General features: G+C 35.9%; 1 protein-coding gene across 1 annotated transcript in view; it reads right to left on the bottom strand.

Moving 5' to 3' along the window:
• LOC137026289 (voltage-dependent R-type calcium channel subunit alpha-1E) overlaps positions 1-19,036 on the bottom strand; it is a 104,619-nt gene that overhangs the window by 22,787 nt on the left and 62,796 nt on the right. Inside the window, exons 10-30 of the mRNA XM_067393573.1 lie at positions 18,212-18,301; positions 17,794-18,003; positions 17,587-17,699; positions 16,612-16,724; positions 16,332-16,463; positions 14,938-15,007; positions 14,315-14,432; positions 13,689-13,756; positions 13,511-13,602; positions 8,830-9,660; positions 8,183-8,445; positions 7,077-7,188; positions 6,848-6,977; positions 4,214-4,273; positions 3,986-4,092; positions 3,649-3,660; positions 3,371-3,467; positions 2,270-2,430; positions 1,943-2,077; positions 1,433-1,634; positions 622-786 (exon numbers count right to left, since the gene is read on the bottom strand). Coding sequence (XP_067249674.1) covers positions 622-786; positions 1,433-1,634; positions 1,943-2,077; positions 2,270-2,430; positions 3,371-3,467; positions 3,649-3,660; positions 3,986-4,092; positions 4,214-4,273; positions 6,848-6,977; positions 7,077-7,188; positions 8,183-8,445; positions 8,830-9,660; positions 13,511-13,602; positions 13,689-13,756; positions 14,315-14,432; positions 14,938-15,007; positions 16,332-16,463; positions 16,612-16,724; positions 17,587-17,699; positions 17,794-18,003; positions 18,212-18,301 — 3,281 coding nt within the window. The remainder of the gene's footprint in view (positions 1-621; positions 787-1,432; positions 1,635-1,942; positions 2,078-2,269; positions 2,431-3,370; positions 3,468-3,648; positions 3,661-3,985; positions 4,093-4,213; positions 4,274-6,847; positions 6,978-7,076; positions 7,189-8,182; positions 8,446-8,829; positions 9,661-13,510; positions 13,603-13,688; positions 13,757-14,314; positions 14,433-14,937; positions 15,008-16,331; positions 16,464-16,611; positions 16,725-17,586; positions 17,700-17,793; positions 18,004-18,211; positions 18,302-19,036) is intronic.

The raw sequence follows: 19,036 nt of genomic DNA, 5'->3' as shown, positions 1-19,036 counted from the left end.
AAAGAAGCTTTTCAAACTTCAGTACAATATCTAAAAATATCTGTGCTCTATTACAGTCTCTGTGCCTCAGTGCTGTGTGAAGCACATACGCAGACCACCGTAGACATGGTGACTAGTGGAGGCTAACCTCTAACTTCAGGTGAAATTACTCACAGGAGATGTCAGGCTAAAGCTAATGAGGAAAAGTTAAATAGTAGCTGGTGCTTCAGATCAATATTTAATAAGCTGTGACTCATGACTGTCTGGTTTTCGAGCAGTATCACAGACCAGGGGTCACCAGCAGGGGCTGAAAAACAACTAAATCAACCTAATTTATTTTGACAAATACACAGAGAGAGAGAGAGAGTTATTACCCCTACAATACTCACAGCCTTAAAAAAGTACATTTAAATTCTTACCAAAGCTACTTACAAGAGTAATGTCTCCTTCCATCTCTAGCATTATTGGTAAGGAATAATATAAAGTTACTTAAAGGTAAACCCTTTCAGTGTGAGCAGAACTCAACGCAAAGTGAAGGGAAAGTCATTTTTGCAACAAATAAATAGATAATTTAAAATCAAATCAGAATCTATTTTATATTAAAAAAAAGAGAGATCACAGTGTAGTGACATCCCTCCTTACCTTCATCATGAGAACGATGGTGTTAAGGGCGATCATCGTCAGCACGGTGTACTCAAATAAGGGCGACACCACAAAGTGCCACAGCCTGTACTGTAAGGTCTGTTTGTTCTGGGGCATGTAGCGCGTCAAAGGTTTGGCACTGATGGCAAAGTCGATACAAGCCCTCTAAGAGAGAAATAGACAGTAAGACAGTTTCTCCAACACATTTTTGAATTAACTTCACATAAGTTAAGCATGTGATTGTCAAGAGGTAAAAAACATTGCTTGCACATTTGTTTATTTTTTCAGGATACCAGGATGCCAATGAGAAAAGAGCTAATATGACATTTTTTGATGGTGAAGGACATGAGAGTCAAAAATAGCCCAAAAATCTGTAAAACATCCACACCAAATACTGAAGGAATTTATAAACAAACTTTGGTGCATAAGCTCAAAAGAGTATCAAAGTTCAACAAGGAAATGAGCTTGCACACATAGAATATTATATATATATATATATATATATATATATATATATATATATATATATATATATATATATATATATATATATATACTTTATTAAGAGACCAAATATAGAGACACAACATGAGACTGTTGAATTGAAGAAAAAAAGAATACTTCTTCTATAAAAGACTCTCATGCTGCATGTACAAGTGGAAGCACTCAAGAGTGAATCACATAAGTGCAGAGAACTTTTCTTTTGTATGTTCTTTAAAATATAATCATACGTTGCCTCAAGTGTGCGTCATTGCTTCAATGCACACTACTAAACACATGCACTCAGCTGGAAAGCAAAACGGTCAGTCACCTCGTTTTTCTCCAGACTGCACTCCTCCATCATTTTGTCGCCCTGCTCTTGGAAGGTAATGATGATGAGGGCCACAAATATGTTGACGAAGAAGAAGGGGAACACCACAAAATAAATGACATAGAAGATAGACATCTCCATCCTGTTCCCCTGACTGGGACCCCGGTCCTCCTCGGTCACATCCACAGAGTGTTGCAGAACTCTACAACGCCAAACAAGAGAGGTTTTAGAGAGAGTTTGTGGTTGAAGGCATGCCAACCTCCGCCAGAGTCTAATTTCTCACTCTGGCGGAGGTTAGCAAAAATCACTTAAAGCACCCTGTTAAGTCCAAATATGCTTTGGGCCTGTTGTGTAAGTTCCCTCTAGAAACTTACACAACATTACTTAATATATGCAAATATCAGCACACAGCTTTTAGAAAGGTGTTAAGAAGAATGTTAATCTTATTAAGGTGTTAATAAGTTTGTTAAATGATACAGTGTGAAAATATGAACTAAAGTTGGCTCTTACTGCGGCCAGCCTTCCCCAGTGGATACAGTGAAGAGAGTCAACAGGGCCCAGATGACATTATCATAATGGAAATCATGTCTTTTCCACTCTCGTTTCTCCTTTTTCTTGTCTTTGTCATAGTCAATGTAGTAACCCCTATAGAACATTAAGAAAAAACATTTTCCACATAATTTGCAGAGATTTTATGCTTGTAAAATGTCATCCTTCTATTCATAGCACCATTGACATTTTCTAAAGTCTTTTAGCTTTGAATAATGTCTGAGCCGCTTAAATTAATTTTAGCATTACATTTAGAATTTGTATATTGCAGCTGTAATGGCTACCTACTTGCACTCGTTTTCTGTGTCCTTGGAACTGTCGGTACAGTAGTAAAATTTTCCTTTAAAAAGCTGCACGGCAATGACAGCAAATATGAACATAAAAAGTTTGTAGACGATGAGGATGTTGAAGACATTCTTTAGCGACGTGACCACACAGTCAAACACGGCCTGAAAATCAATAAGAGACAGAAAATGACAAGTTTTAAATACATATATATATATATATATATATATATATATATATATATATATATATATATATATATATATATATATATATGTATGTATTAAATGTATTAGTATTTTAACTTGAACCTATTGTATTTCAGTTAGTTGCCAAGGCAACATTCTAATTTTCATGTGATATTTTTTATTTTATTTCAGCTTTATAACTACATTTATGGATTTTTTCCATATTTTATCAATAAAAATATGGACTGACAATAATCTGAGCATGTAAACATGACTTTGTGACCATTCTTTGCTGATATAAAAATATTTCCAGTTGACCATTGTGCTACAGTATTTTTGTAATGGCCACTGTTTGTAAATTCTTACCACTGCTGACCGGGAGCAACCTACAATCCTTGACGTTTTAGAGATACACTGACACAGTCATGTTACCATAACAATTTGATTAGATTAGTCTGTGGAGAGGGAGGAAATCTGACTTGTTCCTATGTAACCTAGTGTATTATTACCAATGTTTTTGTGGGAACCATTTTTTCAGGATTGTTTGATGAATAAAAAATTCGGTGGCACTTTATTTTACAGTCCTGTTCCACATGTACATACTATGTACTTTATCATTATAGCAATTACAATAACTGGGTTAAAACTGGGTACTAACCCTGAACCTAGCCCTAAACCAAACCTTAACCCATGTAGTTTCCTTATATTACCAGTACTTTCTTGGGTAACTGCACTGTAAGTACAGTGTAAGTATACGTACTGTAAAATAAAGTATAACCGAAAGTTCGACAGAACACTTTAATGCATCCTTGCTTAATAAAATTAATTTCTTTAAAAAAAAAACAAACAAACTTTGAACAGTAACTTTGGACCCAAACCTTCTGAATGGTAGAGCATTAGTTTCATGTTCAAATACCTTGAGTTTAGGAAGTCTTTTAATAGTCTTGAGAGGCCTCAACACTCTGAGCACACGCAGTGATTTGATGGTTTTAATGTCTCTTCCTGTGTTACTCCTGCATAGCATGAAAACATATATTACTAAACAATAAAAACTGTCCTATTTTTCATGTACAAATACAAACACACACACACACACACACACACACACACACACACACACACACACACACACACACACACACACACACACACACACACACATTATTATATGTCACAAAATCAGAGTGTTTTTACCCCATCACATTCCTGTCAGATGCCGTGAGCCACAATCCACAAGAAGAACAACAGAGAAACAAACGAGAAACAGACAGGCATTCTGAACCAGAGAGCTTCTCAATGAACACAGAAATGCTTTCCACTCACAACAGAGAAAAGAGAGCATCCACTAACATCAATATGTGTCAAGAATTTGGAATGTCTGAATGCTTTTCCTCACATTACTCATGGAGTTATCACAAGGCATTAACGGCATTTGAAAATGAATAACAAAAAATGCAGCTAAACAGTTTCAGATTCACCAACAGAACATTAAATTACACTTGTTATTTGGATTTGGATTAATCCGACTCACGTGAGAGCAAAGGCCACCAAACCTCCCATTACAACTATGAAATCCAGAATGTTCCACAAGTCACGGAAATAGGAGCCATCATGTAAGATCAAACCCTGCTCAATCATCTGAGAAAAATATAACAACATACACAGCATATTTATATAATACATTATATAGCTTAATTTTGCAAACTGAATCTTTATACAGGAACTGATAGAGGAACCCCAGAATGATCCAGGAACTCACCTTGATTATCATTTCAAACGTGAAGACGCCAGTGAATAAATAATCAAAATATCGCAGCACCTATTGAAATGAATAAAAATCCTAAAATGATTACAAAGTTGGCTTCAGCAAACACGCAAAGTGAGGCTACAGCATGCATGAGATTTGGCATAAGCATTGTTTGTCAATGACTGCTAAATTTGAACAAGGCAGAATGTTAGTATTCTCATGATGGATCTACTGACTACATCACAGCAGTGACTGCACTCTAACTGTATAGATTTAAATCCTAGTTTGTGCGTTTCTGAGGGGGAAAGAGGCCTCTACTTCATCTGTTCTCTATATCTAGAGCAGTGGTTCCCAACCTTTTTTACGTCAAGGCCCCCCTCTTCTCCGAATCAATACTGCAATGAAATATCCCCCCCCCCCCCCATTTTTTAAATCACAAAAACATTTGTATTGTAGTGTTATTACTTTTCAACCCCATGTTATTAGTTCTTTAGAGAAGAAACTCAAGATAGATTTAAACCTTTAGAGTTTTTTTTTTTTGCAAACATACTTGAACATAACTTAAAACTAAGTTATGTTTTACACTTACTCTGCTCAGTAATACAGTACCTTAAACAAATAAGCACAAGTCAACCTGCCATACCAAACAAGACCCCAGGGAGATACCAAAGGACTGAATTTAAATACTATGCGGATCCATTCAAAATTATTAAACACAACACCACTGATCCTCTCAAACTTCTCCAAAACATGCTTGTTCGGCGAGCATCCGTTATAAAACATTCATGGTATATTAATGTCATTAACTACATTTACTATGCGAATATATTGAACTTGTGTTCATGCAGAAATACAATGTTATAGCGATCAGTGAGTCGAGAGTGCACATGCGGTTTGTTTGCGCATATTAACGGACTCGCGCAAACCGCCGCATGTCTTATAGACTCCTGTATGTCACTGTAATCGTCTTTACCTTCATTACAATCGTCATCCATCAAAACCTTTTTAGCGACACAGGTTTTCTTTTTCCAACTGAGAGAGTTAGCGTTTTGAGGCAGCGTTCAGTCTGTATTTCAGTCTGGGATGAACCAAAACAATCACAGAATACGTACGAGAGAAATGGTGCCTTGTTTTAAATGTATCTTTTTAATTAATTTAATTTAATTTTTATTGTAACATATTAATAATTCAATTAATTAATTATGTTAATATATTTAAATTAATTTTAAGTTATCTTGCGGCCCACCTGGAGGATCACTGAGGACCCCTAGTGGTCCCCACAGGTTGAAAACCACTGATCTAGAGCAGAGTATACGTCATTTGTTTACATACACAACAAGATCTCATCAACTATTACTGGAAGAGTCTCAGCATGTAATTAGCTGTGGTTTCATACAGCTGGTGCACTCGCACAAGGGAAATTTAAAATCTGCAACAAAAATCTCATTTCTATTAGCTAACAATGCCAAATGATTCATAACCCACAGGAAACAATATCATCAGAAACTCAAAGAAACTCAAACAGGTCTACTGATCTAGTTTTATTGCCAAAAATGATAAATAAATTCTAAATGATAAATAAATTATTTTTTTCAAAATAAAACAGATGTATTTATGTAAATTTGTTATTACACTGAATAAAAATCTACATACAAAATCTTACATCTCGCAATTATTTTTTCTCCTCAAAATTGCGTGATATAAACTCGCAATTGTGAGTTGTAAGGTCAGAATTGTGTGATATAAACTCACAATTGTGAGTTATTAAGTCTTTTTTTCCTCAGAATTGGACTTTATAACTCACTGAGGAAAGTCAGAACTGCAACATATAAACTCGCAATTGAGAGAAAAATGTCAGAATTGCAATTATGCAATTATGTGTTCCTAACTCGCAATTTTGACTTTATTTCTCACAATTGTGAGTTTATATCTTACAATTCTGACATTATAACTCGCAATTGCGAGTTTATATCTCGTAATTCTGAGAAAAGAATCAGAATAACAAGAAGTAAACTCGCAATTGTGAGAAATAAAGTCAGAATTCTGAGATAAAAAGTCACAGTTGCCTTTTTTATTTTTTATTCAGTGGCAGAAACAAGCTTCCATATGTATTTCTTTTGATACTAGGCAGTTAAAACATGTTTATGAGCATTTTTTTTTTTTTTAAATCATCATCAGTATTTTAGATTAATTTTCTATGAATGTATTATGGAAAGAATGTTTCAGGTGTTGTGCCAGGTCAACATTTACTTTTAAGGTGACAAAAATGTTTAAAAGTATAAATATTCAATATAGTCTCTCAATTAATATGAGGTTGTGAAACTTGCATGCATTATGTTATTGTAAAAGAATTAGAAAATTGCTGTTTACAGTAGTTTTAGTTAGAGTATAGCTTGTCACAATGCAGAACATGTAAATTATCCAAAAATATTAATGTAATGCAATGTAATGCAGTAATGCAATTATGAATGAAATTAACAAAGGTAAAGATACTCAGTATTGTTTGTAAGCATCCTTATAATAAATAAAATATTAATGCAATTCAACTTCAGACCATCTACAAATAGCAGCAAAACTATTTACATATGATTATTGTATACACAATTATTGGAAAATGGAGACAGGGTGGTGGAGGGGCATTCTTACTTTGTTCCTGTCCGAATGAGTGTTGACGGGGTCTTCGGCAGCCAAGGCGATACTGCTGGCAGTGATCACAAGAAGGATTGACATCTCGAAATAACGAAGATTGACAATGTAGTGGCAGGCCCTACGGATCCTGAGGAAGAGATGAGGAATAGGGAGAGAGAGAGATGAATCGAAAACATATTCACAAAATATAGAATACAGCTGTGGCTCCACAAACATCCAGCCTTACGGGTTGTTGGGTTTGAAGATGAACATGCTGACAGGTGGAGGGGCTTTGGGCGCATCTGGGGTTTCCTCTTCTTCTTTCTCTGGCTTTGAGGCCTCCATGTCTTTACTATTACCTAAAAAAATCAAGGTATATATTAGAAAACAGAAGAATTTCCATTATGGAATTTTTTGTTGTTGTTGTTGTTGTTTATTTTAACTCAGTATAACTCAGTAAAAGAAGACAGCTGGGAGCTTTACAAAAAAAAATAAATATAGATATTATAGATATTACAGATATCTATCTGTATCTATCTGTCTATTTTAGATCTTCTATCTATAATAAAAATCAATAAAATAAAAATGTAATGTTTTTTTTTTATTTCATCTCAGTATGACTCAAATGAAGACAGTTGGAATCTTGCTGCACAAAAGTCATTATAAAAATATAGATATCATAGTTATAATATAGTATAAATATTATAGATATTACATTGATACAATTAATATAAATGTATATTATAATATAATATTATATACATATTATAGATCTATTTATAATAAAATAGAAGATGTTGGAAAGCAATCAGCAATTTATTTGCATAAAATCTTTATGAAAAAAAGAAGACATAATCTTAGAAAAATGAAATATAAAGCCACAAGTCAAATCTGAAGATGAACTCATTTATGATATAAAAGTATTGTATAAAGAAGTGTGTATAAAAGTTAAGAAACTATTATACAAGACTGTCTCTATTAAGATCACAACACTAAAATATCTGCGTATATTATACTGAAATGGATATTTTATGATATTTATTCTAATAAAATGTCTAGGAATCTTAAAATTATATCAGTTTAAATTTGTGTAGTTTCGCAACTGAAAAATCTTGCATTGTGGGTCATGTTTTTGGATGGTGGTGTTTCAAGGATTTTTAAGTAGCTTAATCAGCAAAACTGCCTTGGCCAACCAGCTTCACAAGAAACACCATGCTAATGGCAATGTCTTTGCTGGTGAACAAACAGCTCTGCTCCTCTAGCTAGACCAGCACCAATCCAGCACTAACCAGTAGCAATTAGTCTAAGCTGGTCTTATCAGTAGGGTTATCAGAAGTGCAGGGATGCTCAAACCCGTAATGGAGGTCAGCTCCATGGATGGCTGAGTGTCGGTGACCTCTATCATGATGCTGGTGTTGAGGGATGACTTATCCTGATTCAAGGATCCGTGGTTGTTATTGTCTGTCTCGCCAGCACCCATAATGGCCTGTGGGGACTTCTGGAGTGTGCTCTCAGTGAGCTGAAGAGTTGCAGGTTCTGAGTCCTGAGGTGGGTTTTTGCAGGGGGAATTGGCTGGTTTTGGCTCTGATGCTTCAGAGTTGTCTTGTTTGTTCTGCCTGTGGAAGGGAAGAAGTTAATAGCGCAATTTCTCTCTCTAGACTCTCAACAAGGAATACTGTGTACTTGACCATACAAAATAGTTAGGTATATGTCCAACTAATTTAAGCTGTCACTAGGTTGTCACAATTTGTAAGTAAACCTGGAAGGCCAATTTGCTAGTTTCCTCAGGAAGTTCTGATGGGTTTTTGGTAAAGCAGCTTTTGATTTATGAATAAAAAATAAGGTCTGTGGTTAACATGACTTCCACGTATGTTCCACAACATTGTATAACAATTACATACAATTAATTTCTTTTAAAAAATTGTGCTGACCCTAAACTTTTAAATTGTAGTGTATATAATTTATACAATTATATAAACCAAAAGACCATATAAAATCACCTCTGTTCAAGCACTCTGCTGTCTGGACTGATCTCTCCATCATTCTTTGATTCCTTTTCATCTCCCTCATTCCCTGGCCTTTGTTCTCTACTGTCAACACCACCATCTCCCTGTTGTGTCTCTTTGCCCCTGACATCTGTGTGAGATTCACGGTGGCGTGGGCGTCGGGGTCTAGGCCCCATATCAGGGGTCAGCGTGTCCCCCATCGCAGGTGGCCTGTACTTACGGACTGCCCGCTGCCGCCTGTTTCCATTCAGTCTGGGGCAATGGTTGTTGATGTCTAGAGTGCCCTCGGGTGAGGTCTTTGATTCAGACTGCTCTGTTAGGGGTAAATTCAGCGTCACTGGGGGTTCAGGAAGGGATATGTCCGCAGGCATCGGTGGCTCTGGTATAGGAATAGCTAAAGGGGGTTCGGGGATAGAAATGGACAGCGATTGCTCATCTACAGGCATGTCCATAGGCATGGGTGGTTCTAAGGTAGCTTCCGGCAAGGTGGTGGTTGTAGAGGTTTCGATGGCTCTGCGCATGCTGTCAGACGGAGATATCCCAGCGGTCCGGTGGTGATGGCAGCCAGGTGGTCCATCGTGCTCTTCACTCGGGCTGTTGAACAGGATCTCACGGCTGGACATCTGCCTGTGGCGGCGCAGTTGGCTGGTCCTCTGCTCCCAAACTGACATGGTCAACCTCCTCCTTCTCTCTCTCCTGGACATGAAAGAGTTAGAGGCATTGAGTGGACGAGCATCAGCCAGACTTTCCGCATCCTCAAAGGAGTAGGCCGCACGGCTCCGGTGAATTGCACGCTTCCTGTACAGGTAGGGCCTCCTCCTCCTCCTGGGGAAAAAGAGAGAGAGAACACTCAATGATACTGGGTGGCAAAAGAAACATTTCAACAACCATGCCACAACAATTGTTTACATTACCTTATCACTCATTAGCAGTACAAAACCCTTTCTACCCTTATGAAAAGTACAGTGGTTCTCAGCTGGTTTTGTTTCAGGACTCTATATTACATTTGACATCAAGTGAGACCTAAATAAATGTTTAGCATACAAAAAAAAAAAAGCAAAAGTAACCAAAAACATCCTTAAAATTAAACAATAAAATGTAATTATATTACCATGAGCTGTTTAGGCCCAACAATATGCAAAATCAACAGATATTAAGGCTACATAGCAAAATTTTGTCTTAGTTTAAAATTATCTTTACAGTTTGAATGTTTGGTTTCAAAATGTATTTTGAATATCAACAGTCTCCTCCCCAGCCAATAATTCATCTTCTACCAAATGATAAATAAATTAGCATCAAAATACTGTAGAATTTGATCGGACAGATGACATTTTATTTTTTCAAAATTAAAAAGCCTATTTATTTGCTATTCTAAAAGTATACTGTATATGTTAATATTTAGCGTTTACCTGAACAAACCTGCAACCCACCAGTTGAGAACCACCGCCTTAGAACATTGAATTGAAAGCTGGTTCACCAAGAACATCTTACTGGCTAGTTAAGAAACGTGTAGGGGACAGGCATTGAAAAAAACAAAATGATGGTGACCAGGTGGTCTAGTCAGCAGGATAGCTGAACATGAGAACTGAAGTATCTGTGTGCAAAATATTGAATAGATTGCTGTTAACAAATACTTTGCAACTCATGGTAGAAAGGGTACTTTAATTCTGTTTTGTGACTTTGTGTTTTTGTGTGACTGGAATTCATGGTCCAGCTTGTAAGGACAGCAGAGATGGAAAACAACTGGATAGAGTTGCGATATCAAAGTGAAAAACGAAACAGCGAAACTGGAAATAGAGTTGATTCAGAATGGAGAGAGAAAAAAGAGTGAAATATCATTGCAGGAAATTGACAAATCAAATTCCAACCAAAGATCAGACTTGAAAATGTGAAATCAGACATTTGATAAAGATGGCAGAACAGAAAGCTTCACCCAGATAGATAAATTAGGAGGTGCTGAATGTTAAAATTGAAATAAACAGACTATTACTTACTGGCACTTGTACTCTTGTGAGGTCCGTGTAATCAATGAGCGATTGGTTGAAAACAAGACATTAGTGCTTTCGAGAACAAGGACAAAACAAGCCTAGCATCACAGCCCAAAAAGGTCATTGATTAATATTCAGACAAATAAAGTGTTTCATTAGTATTTCAATGCTCTGTTATACCATAAAAAAGATTTTTTTTCTTCTTCTTTTTTTTTCCTTTTAACATGTTGCATTTGTACTATTGTTGACAATAAATTAAAGTTACACAAAGTTTTAAGACAATTACAAGTTTTGGGCTGTGTAACAAGGCAGCAAAGCGTAACATGACAACATGATGGTAGATATATTAGAAGCAACAAATACAGTATTCTGGAACATTTTGAAATGCTGAGACAGTAAGAAACGGCACAGATATAAGACATATATAAATGGGATTAATATGCATAAGCACACAATATCAGAAAGAGAGAGCACCCTGATTCATTTCTTTAGTAGTCAACTAGTCATACATATGCATTTCCCAGGTATGACGTCCATAATTGTCATGCTAACTGAAGACATGCATTCATTTCTCAGTTCTCGTCAAGCACTTTCGGACATGCTACGACAGCCTCTGTTTAGTTTTAAAGTAAACATGCAAAATCCAAATGCCACAGGCCACAATTTCCAGTTTGAGTTCACTGACAACCAGCTCTCACATTATCTCCCAAAATGCAGTAGAGAAGAGACCCTGTGGTATTCACATCATACCAATTTGTTCTGACAAAGGCATGGCCTCCATTGCCTAATACAGAATGTTTTTTTTGTTTGATTTTGTTTTTAGTAATTGTCCAGCACACATATTATATTAAAGTCTTATTGCTCAATAATGACATAAAAGCCTCTTTTCTATACAATAACACTCATCACAAACATTTGTTATTAGTTATTGCAAATTTTGAGCATGCCCAAAATAATAATAAATAAATAAATATATATATATATATATATATATAAATGTATGTATATACAAATTTTTACAAAGTGTTCAAATATAACACGTGCCATGCACCAAATGCAAATAAGAACTGGATTTGTGTAAAATTTGCCAATGGCCAGTAACTATAAGAAATTATGTATTATGTTGCAATTCAATGTAAGCTACATGAGCAAATGTCTTAAATCAAAAAGACACAAACTCTCTCTCAACTAAAAATATCTAACACATGTGTAGTCTAAAAACTTTAATCTCAGTGGGAAACTTGCCATCAGAAGTGTATCTAGGAGGCTGGGATAATTCTTTTTTTCTCCAGAACTCCATGTGGTGACACATGGAGCCACAAAATGACAGAGATTTGAAAACTGACTCATCTTGTACATGATGCTGGGAGTGACACAAGATGCTATTTACACTATTTGCCACTAATAGGCAAGGAAAACGGTTATATAAATCAATTGTCAAAAGGACAATATATATACATATTCGTGACTGTTAAGAAATGTGTATATCTGTTAAATATTCTCATATTACTTGCCATAGGCAGGTGTAGCAAAAAGTTAATTTTGGATCCTGCTTTTACATTTCTTGACTGAAAACTTCATTCTGGCTTAACTTTTCGCCCTTTCTAGACACAGCACATATTGCTATACATATATATCATCTCCAGCATGAAGGTGAATCCATGCTTACAGGAACTTCTGTGATGTACTCACTCAAATCAGCATTCAAAACTCACTCAAGTCACGTTAAATGTATTATACTATCAAGGAAAATGCGCAAAAGTGAGCTTCTAAAGTATCTATGATCAATCAAGAGATGTAAAGTTGGTTAGATTGTAACATTGAGGACACATATGACCAGTCATCCCAACTTGCACATGCTCAACTCCAGGAGTCTGACATCACATCCATGCAGTGTTAAGTTCCCAAAATCACAGAAAGATGCATCTGTGTGTGAGCTCCGGTAATAGAAACTTTTTGATATCTGATTCTCTTTATATGTCTTGAGATTAAGGCTAGCTGGATGCTTCTTCTGTTCTTGCAAAAAATAACATACAAATACATATCTAGGCTGACAAATGTAAAGGCACCCAAAACTCTGTAATTCTCCTTTTGATGGGAACAAAATAGTCTCTATGACAACAGAATAGACTCATCCCTGCAAAGACTGGGAAGCTTGCCGGTTGCTATGACAACTTGCTGTTGATTTTGAAGCAAATTATTGTGCTTCGAGAATAAAGAGCCCAAAAATCCCTACGCAATCAACCGAAGGAACACTGTGTACAACCCTCAACAACGGGAAACGCAGCTTTGTTGGCCTCAAGTAACAGCCTCTTGCATATAACCTGTTCTTTAACTTGTGACTAATTTTTCCATATTTTAGCTATATTTTAACAACTGTGTAACATTAGATTTGAAGAGTACAGAGTGAAAGAAATATCTGTAGAAGCAAAGACTGTTTACATACTGTTTACATACTCTGGAAACTGACTCCTTTTAGAGTCAAACTAGCATGTGCATCTAACTCAATTTGGCAATGTACTGAAGCTGGAAAGTCCTACAGGTATACTTTGGCAAATGTGCCAATTTAGATATCTCTGAAAGCACACTACCCAGACATAAGACTGGTGTTAGTAGTGTTAGTTGGTATATTAGCATCTCTGTGAGAGAGTGAATGTAGCAGGCAAGGGTGTACTTGGTTCACTTACTCCGAGGACATGAAAGAGGACATAGGCCCAACCTCCTTGGCTTTCTGCAGGGCATGTTTCTGATTAAACGCCTCTTCCTCCTCCTCTTCATCCTTTGGAATAGTAAGGCGTTATTCATTATTCAACTGCTTTACAAATCCTCTAACATATAAAGCTAAAAGAACCATGCTGGATATACCTTTGTGAGCTCCTGGGCATTGGCCAAATTGTCAACAGCAATAGCCAAGAAGACGTTGAGCAGTGTGTCTGAACATTTTGTCAAGGATTTTGACTCAAAACAATGAGTTATGCAGCAATAACCACCAAAACTAAGAAAAACATATTCAAACCAGCATATTATGATACCAGAAAAGACTTTAAAGTCAACATGCACTAATCTTGGTTGGAGAGTTTAAGAAAATAAGCTTAGAAATGTAAGATGAAAAGCAGAGCAAGTTACGTTTTGATGAAAGACTACGAAGGAAATTGCAGTGATGAATCATGCACAGCAAGAACAGGAATGTGTATTAAGAAAGTAAACAACCCAATTTTGATTTCATGTAGACTTAAAAATAGATGAAGGTCTTTATTGAATCGCTGAAGAACATCAAATGACTTTTCAAAGCTAAACCCCCAGAAAGCAAAAGAAAAAACAGCTTTGAAACTGTTCAAATTAAGCCACATCTTTGTATTCTCAAAGCTTTTAACATTTGTGCACCGAACAAAGAGTAAATGTAATACCGTTTATGTCATATACCAGATAGTGTAGTATATATATACTAGATATTGCTGGTGATGGTTAGAGAAAGAATAAATCAAGGATACAATTTCCAAACAAAGTCAGAACAATGAAGTAGATAGATGACCACATCCCTGACTTCACTCCTCCTTGAGACCGGATGCCATTGTACATGACTTCATTCCAGTCCTCACCAGTGAGAATCTATAAACACAGTTAACTTATTTCAGGCCCTCTTGGAATCCGTGCCTGAGAAACTCCACAGAGAGCTCCTCATATTTTCACACAATAGGAATGCTAAAATTCAACAAATTCTTCCCCATTTGTTTGTTTATGAAATATTTTGGCTAATTTTAGTATCCTTTCAGCTACCAATAAGTGGAGTCCCAATAATACATTTTTATCACATTTAGATCCATTTGTCAGAATTACACTTATTTTTCCACAAAACTGCCACAGAAACAAAATTGTTTAACTTATTTTCTGTGTTAGACTGCTGTATATCTATGCATTTTCATCATTAATAAAGGGATGACAGATTCTGTTTTGCGGCTAAGTATGTTTTTGTTCTTGCTCTGATCCAAATTTCCTCTTTATCTGTGCAATTAAATCTTGGTGTAATTAATTAGCCATCCTTCTAAGTCATTTTTCACTAAGAAACATCCGGAGTCATGCATTATACTCAGATTACAACTGGGTGGAATCTTACTTGAAACACTGTCATGATGGCTGCTGGAAAAGTGTCAAAATTAGTGGGCGTGTATTCTTCAAAAATGAACCTGTGGAGAGAAAAAAAGAAAAAAGAAAATGTGACATCTGTGTGCAAGCCATTTTATTCAATATGTGTCTGACCAGGTTACTGAATTATAGATTATTTGCTTTTCGCCTGCTGGAGAACCCAATCTATTTTCTATTGTCTTGCTACACCTGTCACATAGGGTTGTGGTTCCACTTTAAGCATTACTTTTTTAGCATGTAATTTGTTGGCATGTTTAATATGGTGGACTTGAATTGTTGAGTCAGGAGCAAAGCAGGCTCAGGATTTTATATTGTTACTGCATATGACATAAAGGGCAGCTCATAACTAGGGATGTGCCTGAAGCCGAATACCTTATTCAGAAAGGCACAGATAATGGCTTCAAAATGAATAACGAATTCTATAGAATAATAGGAACAATATTCAGAATACACAGTCACTCCTCGTGTTTGCTAGATAACAGGTGAGCCAGGGGACTGCACAATATTATACATAAACCTCTAAAATCACTATGCAGTAATGAGTGCGAAGTGAATGAGTAAACTCTATGAATGAAAAGAGCACAGCACGATTGCAAATCAGCACATCTCTCAGAAAGCAGAGCTTTGTCAAGAGTATTATCAACTAAGATACTGAATCAGACACATTTTCTACTACTTTAAAAAAAGCAAGCATTTATGTATTCTTTAAGCCTAGCGGTAAATTGTTAAGATTTGCATGCATAGTAATTTGTATGCATAGTAAAAGTTGTTTTAGCACTTTTCAACCATGGAACATTTTCTTTTTTTAACTTCCATGTTCTCTATTCAGCTATTTTATATAGAGTCCTCTTATATATCAATATCAATAAGTTTAGTACATTTAGTATTATTGTTTTAAATAGAAGATGTTTAAGTATTTATTAATCAGGTTAAGGAAAGATCTCCAAGGCAGGACTCGAACTCAGGTCGCCTGAATCACAACTGTGCTACATGTTGGAGCACTGCCTACGAGAATATTGGTTCCGACAATTAGAAGATATTATAATTAAGATAAGAAAGGTTATAATTATAATTAAGAAAATAATTATTTTATTAGTTATACACAGTATGTTTGTTAAAAGACAACTATGAAGAGAACAGAATTACAATTGAAATTCTTCTCAAGTAATTTTATGGACTTCTGGTTTTATCCTAATACAGATACGAATAATTTTGAGATTGTTACAGATACAGATATGGATAATGGCTCCACTGCACAGCCCTACTCATAACTACAGGTGTAGCATTCAGATATTTTCAGTCATAAATCCAAATTTAAAACTATATCTACAGGGGTCGTATGTGCTCAGACTGATAAGATATTACCTTCCACCAAAGAGCTGCATGCCCAGAAGTGCAAATACCACAATGAAGAGGAAAAGCAGGAACAGCAAACTGATAATGGACTTCATGGAGTTCATCAGAGACACAACCAGGTTCCTCAGGGATGCCCAGTACCTTAACAACACATAAATGCAGCAACTCAAGTTCAACATGGGGACATCCAGAACTGAGCAAAGACATCACAAGTCAATAAACAGATTATTGCCTCTGGAAGAAGCAAACAAACCCAAAGGGCTTTTATTTCAGGCAAGTCTGCACTTACTTGGTGATCTTGAAAATTCTCAACAACCGCAAGGCACGCAGAACGCTGATCCCAAAGGATGTGCCAGGTCTGAAGAACCCCCAGAGCACCTCAAAAATACTGCCTACTATCACCTGGAAGGAATTCAGGAATTTCACCTCTTCAAAAATCCCAATGATATCCAAAAATACTGTCTAAAGGTGCAGTCACATTAGCAAATTTTTTTTAGAAAGAAAAAATTTCCATTGTCTGTTGTCAATAGTGTAGCAATGTTAAACCAAGATGCTTCCTGATGATTCTGTGTAATCACCCTGAACCCGATGCAAAAACTATATGGGCAAATCTTTTACCCTCATGACTACTAATGAAATTCACCCGCTAAACAATGGTAAATGCGACCACACCTTAAACACTCATTTATATTCTCTTAAACACTCATTTATATATATCAAAGTCACTATACAGACATTTAAATAATGAAATAATTGACTTAAAATCAATTATATGATTGACTTAAAACCAGCTACTTTTCATGTTAGATTAACTGTATGTTAGATGATGTTTCGTAGTTCTTAAACAGAAAACTATAATGGGAACTGTATTCATGGGAAGGGTCAGCTACAAATGTTCTGGTTAAATTAAAGATTAGCCAACAGAGAATCGTTATATATATAGTGGCATAGTTCAGAACTAAAACTGAATTTTAATTAAATAAAGCAACATACTGATATTCAGTGCTGGGTCTTCAAATTTACATAGAAATTTAAGACGCGTTCATAGTGCCTAGAGTGGCAAGGCGTAACTTCAAAAAAGCTCAAATAAGATCTACAGTTTCATCTGCTCTTATTTCTTTGCATGTCTTTTATGTTTCTTGATAAAAAATTATTTGAGCACTCATTTTTGGAGTCACCACCTTGATCCTCTTCAACACTTGCCCTGTTGCGCTATTTTCATTTCAAAGAGGATTATGAGAAGCAAGACAGAAAATGCACTTACCCCACAATCAAAGCAGTTGAAGGATGAGTGGAAATAGAGTCTGGGCCCAAGTCCATACATCTTCAGAAACATTTCAGTTAGAAACAGACCCAGAAACAGGAACTCTGCATAGTCTGCAATAAAAAGGAACCACTTTATTGTTCAGACTTTTGATCATGTATGACAGCATACACATAGAGAAAAGTTTAATTTTGCTTGTGGTCTTACAAAGGAGACTAGACAACCACTGAGGCTGTTTGTGATGTACGATGGCTACACAGAGAGTGTTGAGGGCCACCAGACCCAGAACGATCCAGTAGAAGGTGTGAGTCTTCACCATACGGCGAATGGAAATTCGTAGCATGCGTTCTTTCCGTTGGAAATAAGACGTTGGTCCTCGTTTAGCACTGCGTATGCTGGCTCTGTTCAGTGGCATCCCTGATGAACAAAACAAATGTATAAAAAATCAAAACAACTTAAAACCCATTTTGTATACCTCTTGAATGAATTAGATTATGTTTTAAGCTCTATATGAATTTAATTTGAAAACATATACTGACAAGCAAGAAAATATGCACTGTATTTTGAGGGTCAGGGCATCATCTAGACAGGGTATGAAGGTGAGTTGGGGGAGGAAGCCACTCACCTACAGACGAGATGTCAGCATACTGTTCCTCTGGAGCTCTCCGAACATCATCCACCCCTCTTCTCTTTATGGTGGTGGCTCTTTTTAGCACTGAGAACAGAAGTACCAAATCATTTATCCTATTATTCTCTTTTTATTTAACCAGGCAAGTCATTATGAACATGTTCTTATTTTCAATAACAGCCTGGCAGGAGAGCAAAAGTCTCCTGAAAAACATACAGCCATACATTACAATACAGACACACACAGGAAAAAAAGAAAAAAATATTTATTAATAATAATTAATATAATATATTATTAAATATATATTTTACTCTAAACTAAATAAATTAACAAATGAATAAACCAAAAGCTCTAATAAATAAAAGCAATCTATTGGCAGTCAGAAGATTTGCATTTCAATCATCTCACGCTGGGTAGCCCAGCCCATGTCATGTCAGAAGTACAGTAAATTACATCTCAGTGCTTAGTTACAATCTCATATAAAGACGCGTTATACTGTGTCAGTAAAAGTGTGATAATTATAAAGAAACCAAATATTTTCTATGTATAAAGTGTTTTTTTTCTAGCCATGAGGGAAACTCATCAGAAACATCAAATATGTTCTGACTGTCAGTGATTTTGTTGTGTCATGCAGTTTTTTTGCTTTCAGTGCCCACAGAATAAAATGTATATTGCTAGAATCCAGGTTAGCACACGACATGACAAAAATACAGCCATCACCCTGTTATAATCATTTTGTTCCTAAGCTTTTACAGAATATAACAGGGTAGACAGCAGCAATAGAAAGTTTCCCAATTTAATCAAAGCATCTAGTCTAATAGT

Source organism: Chanodichthys erythropterus, chromosome 9 (assembly GCF_024489055.1).
Source record: "Chanodichthys erythropterus isolate Z2021 chromosome 9, ASM2448905v1, whole genome shotgun sequence".
Classification (NCBI taxonomy): Eukaryota; Metazoa; Chordata; class Actinopteri; order Cypriniformes; family Xenocyprididae; genus Chanodichthys; species Chanodichthys erythropterus.
The sequence above is the reverse complement of the archived record's forward strand: the minus strand, read 5'-3'. Positions and strand labels throughout refer to the sequence as shown.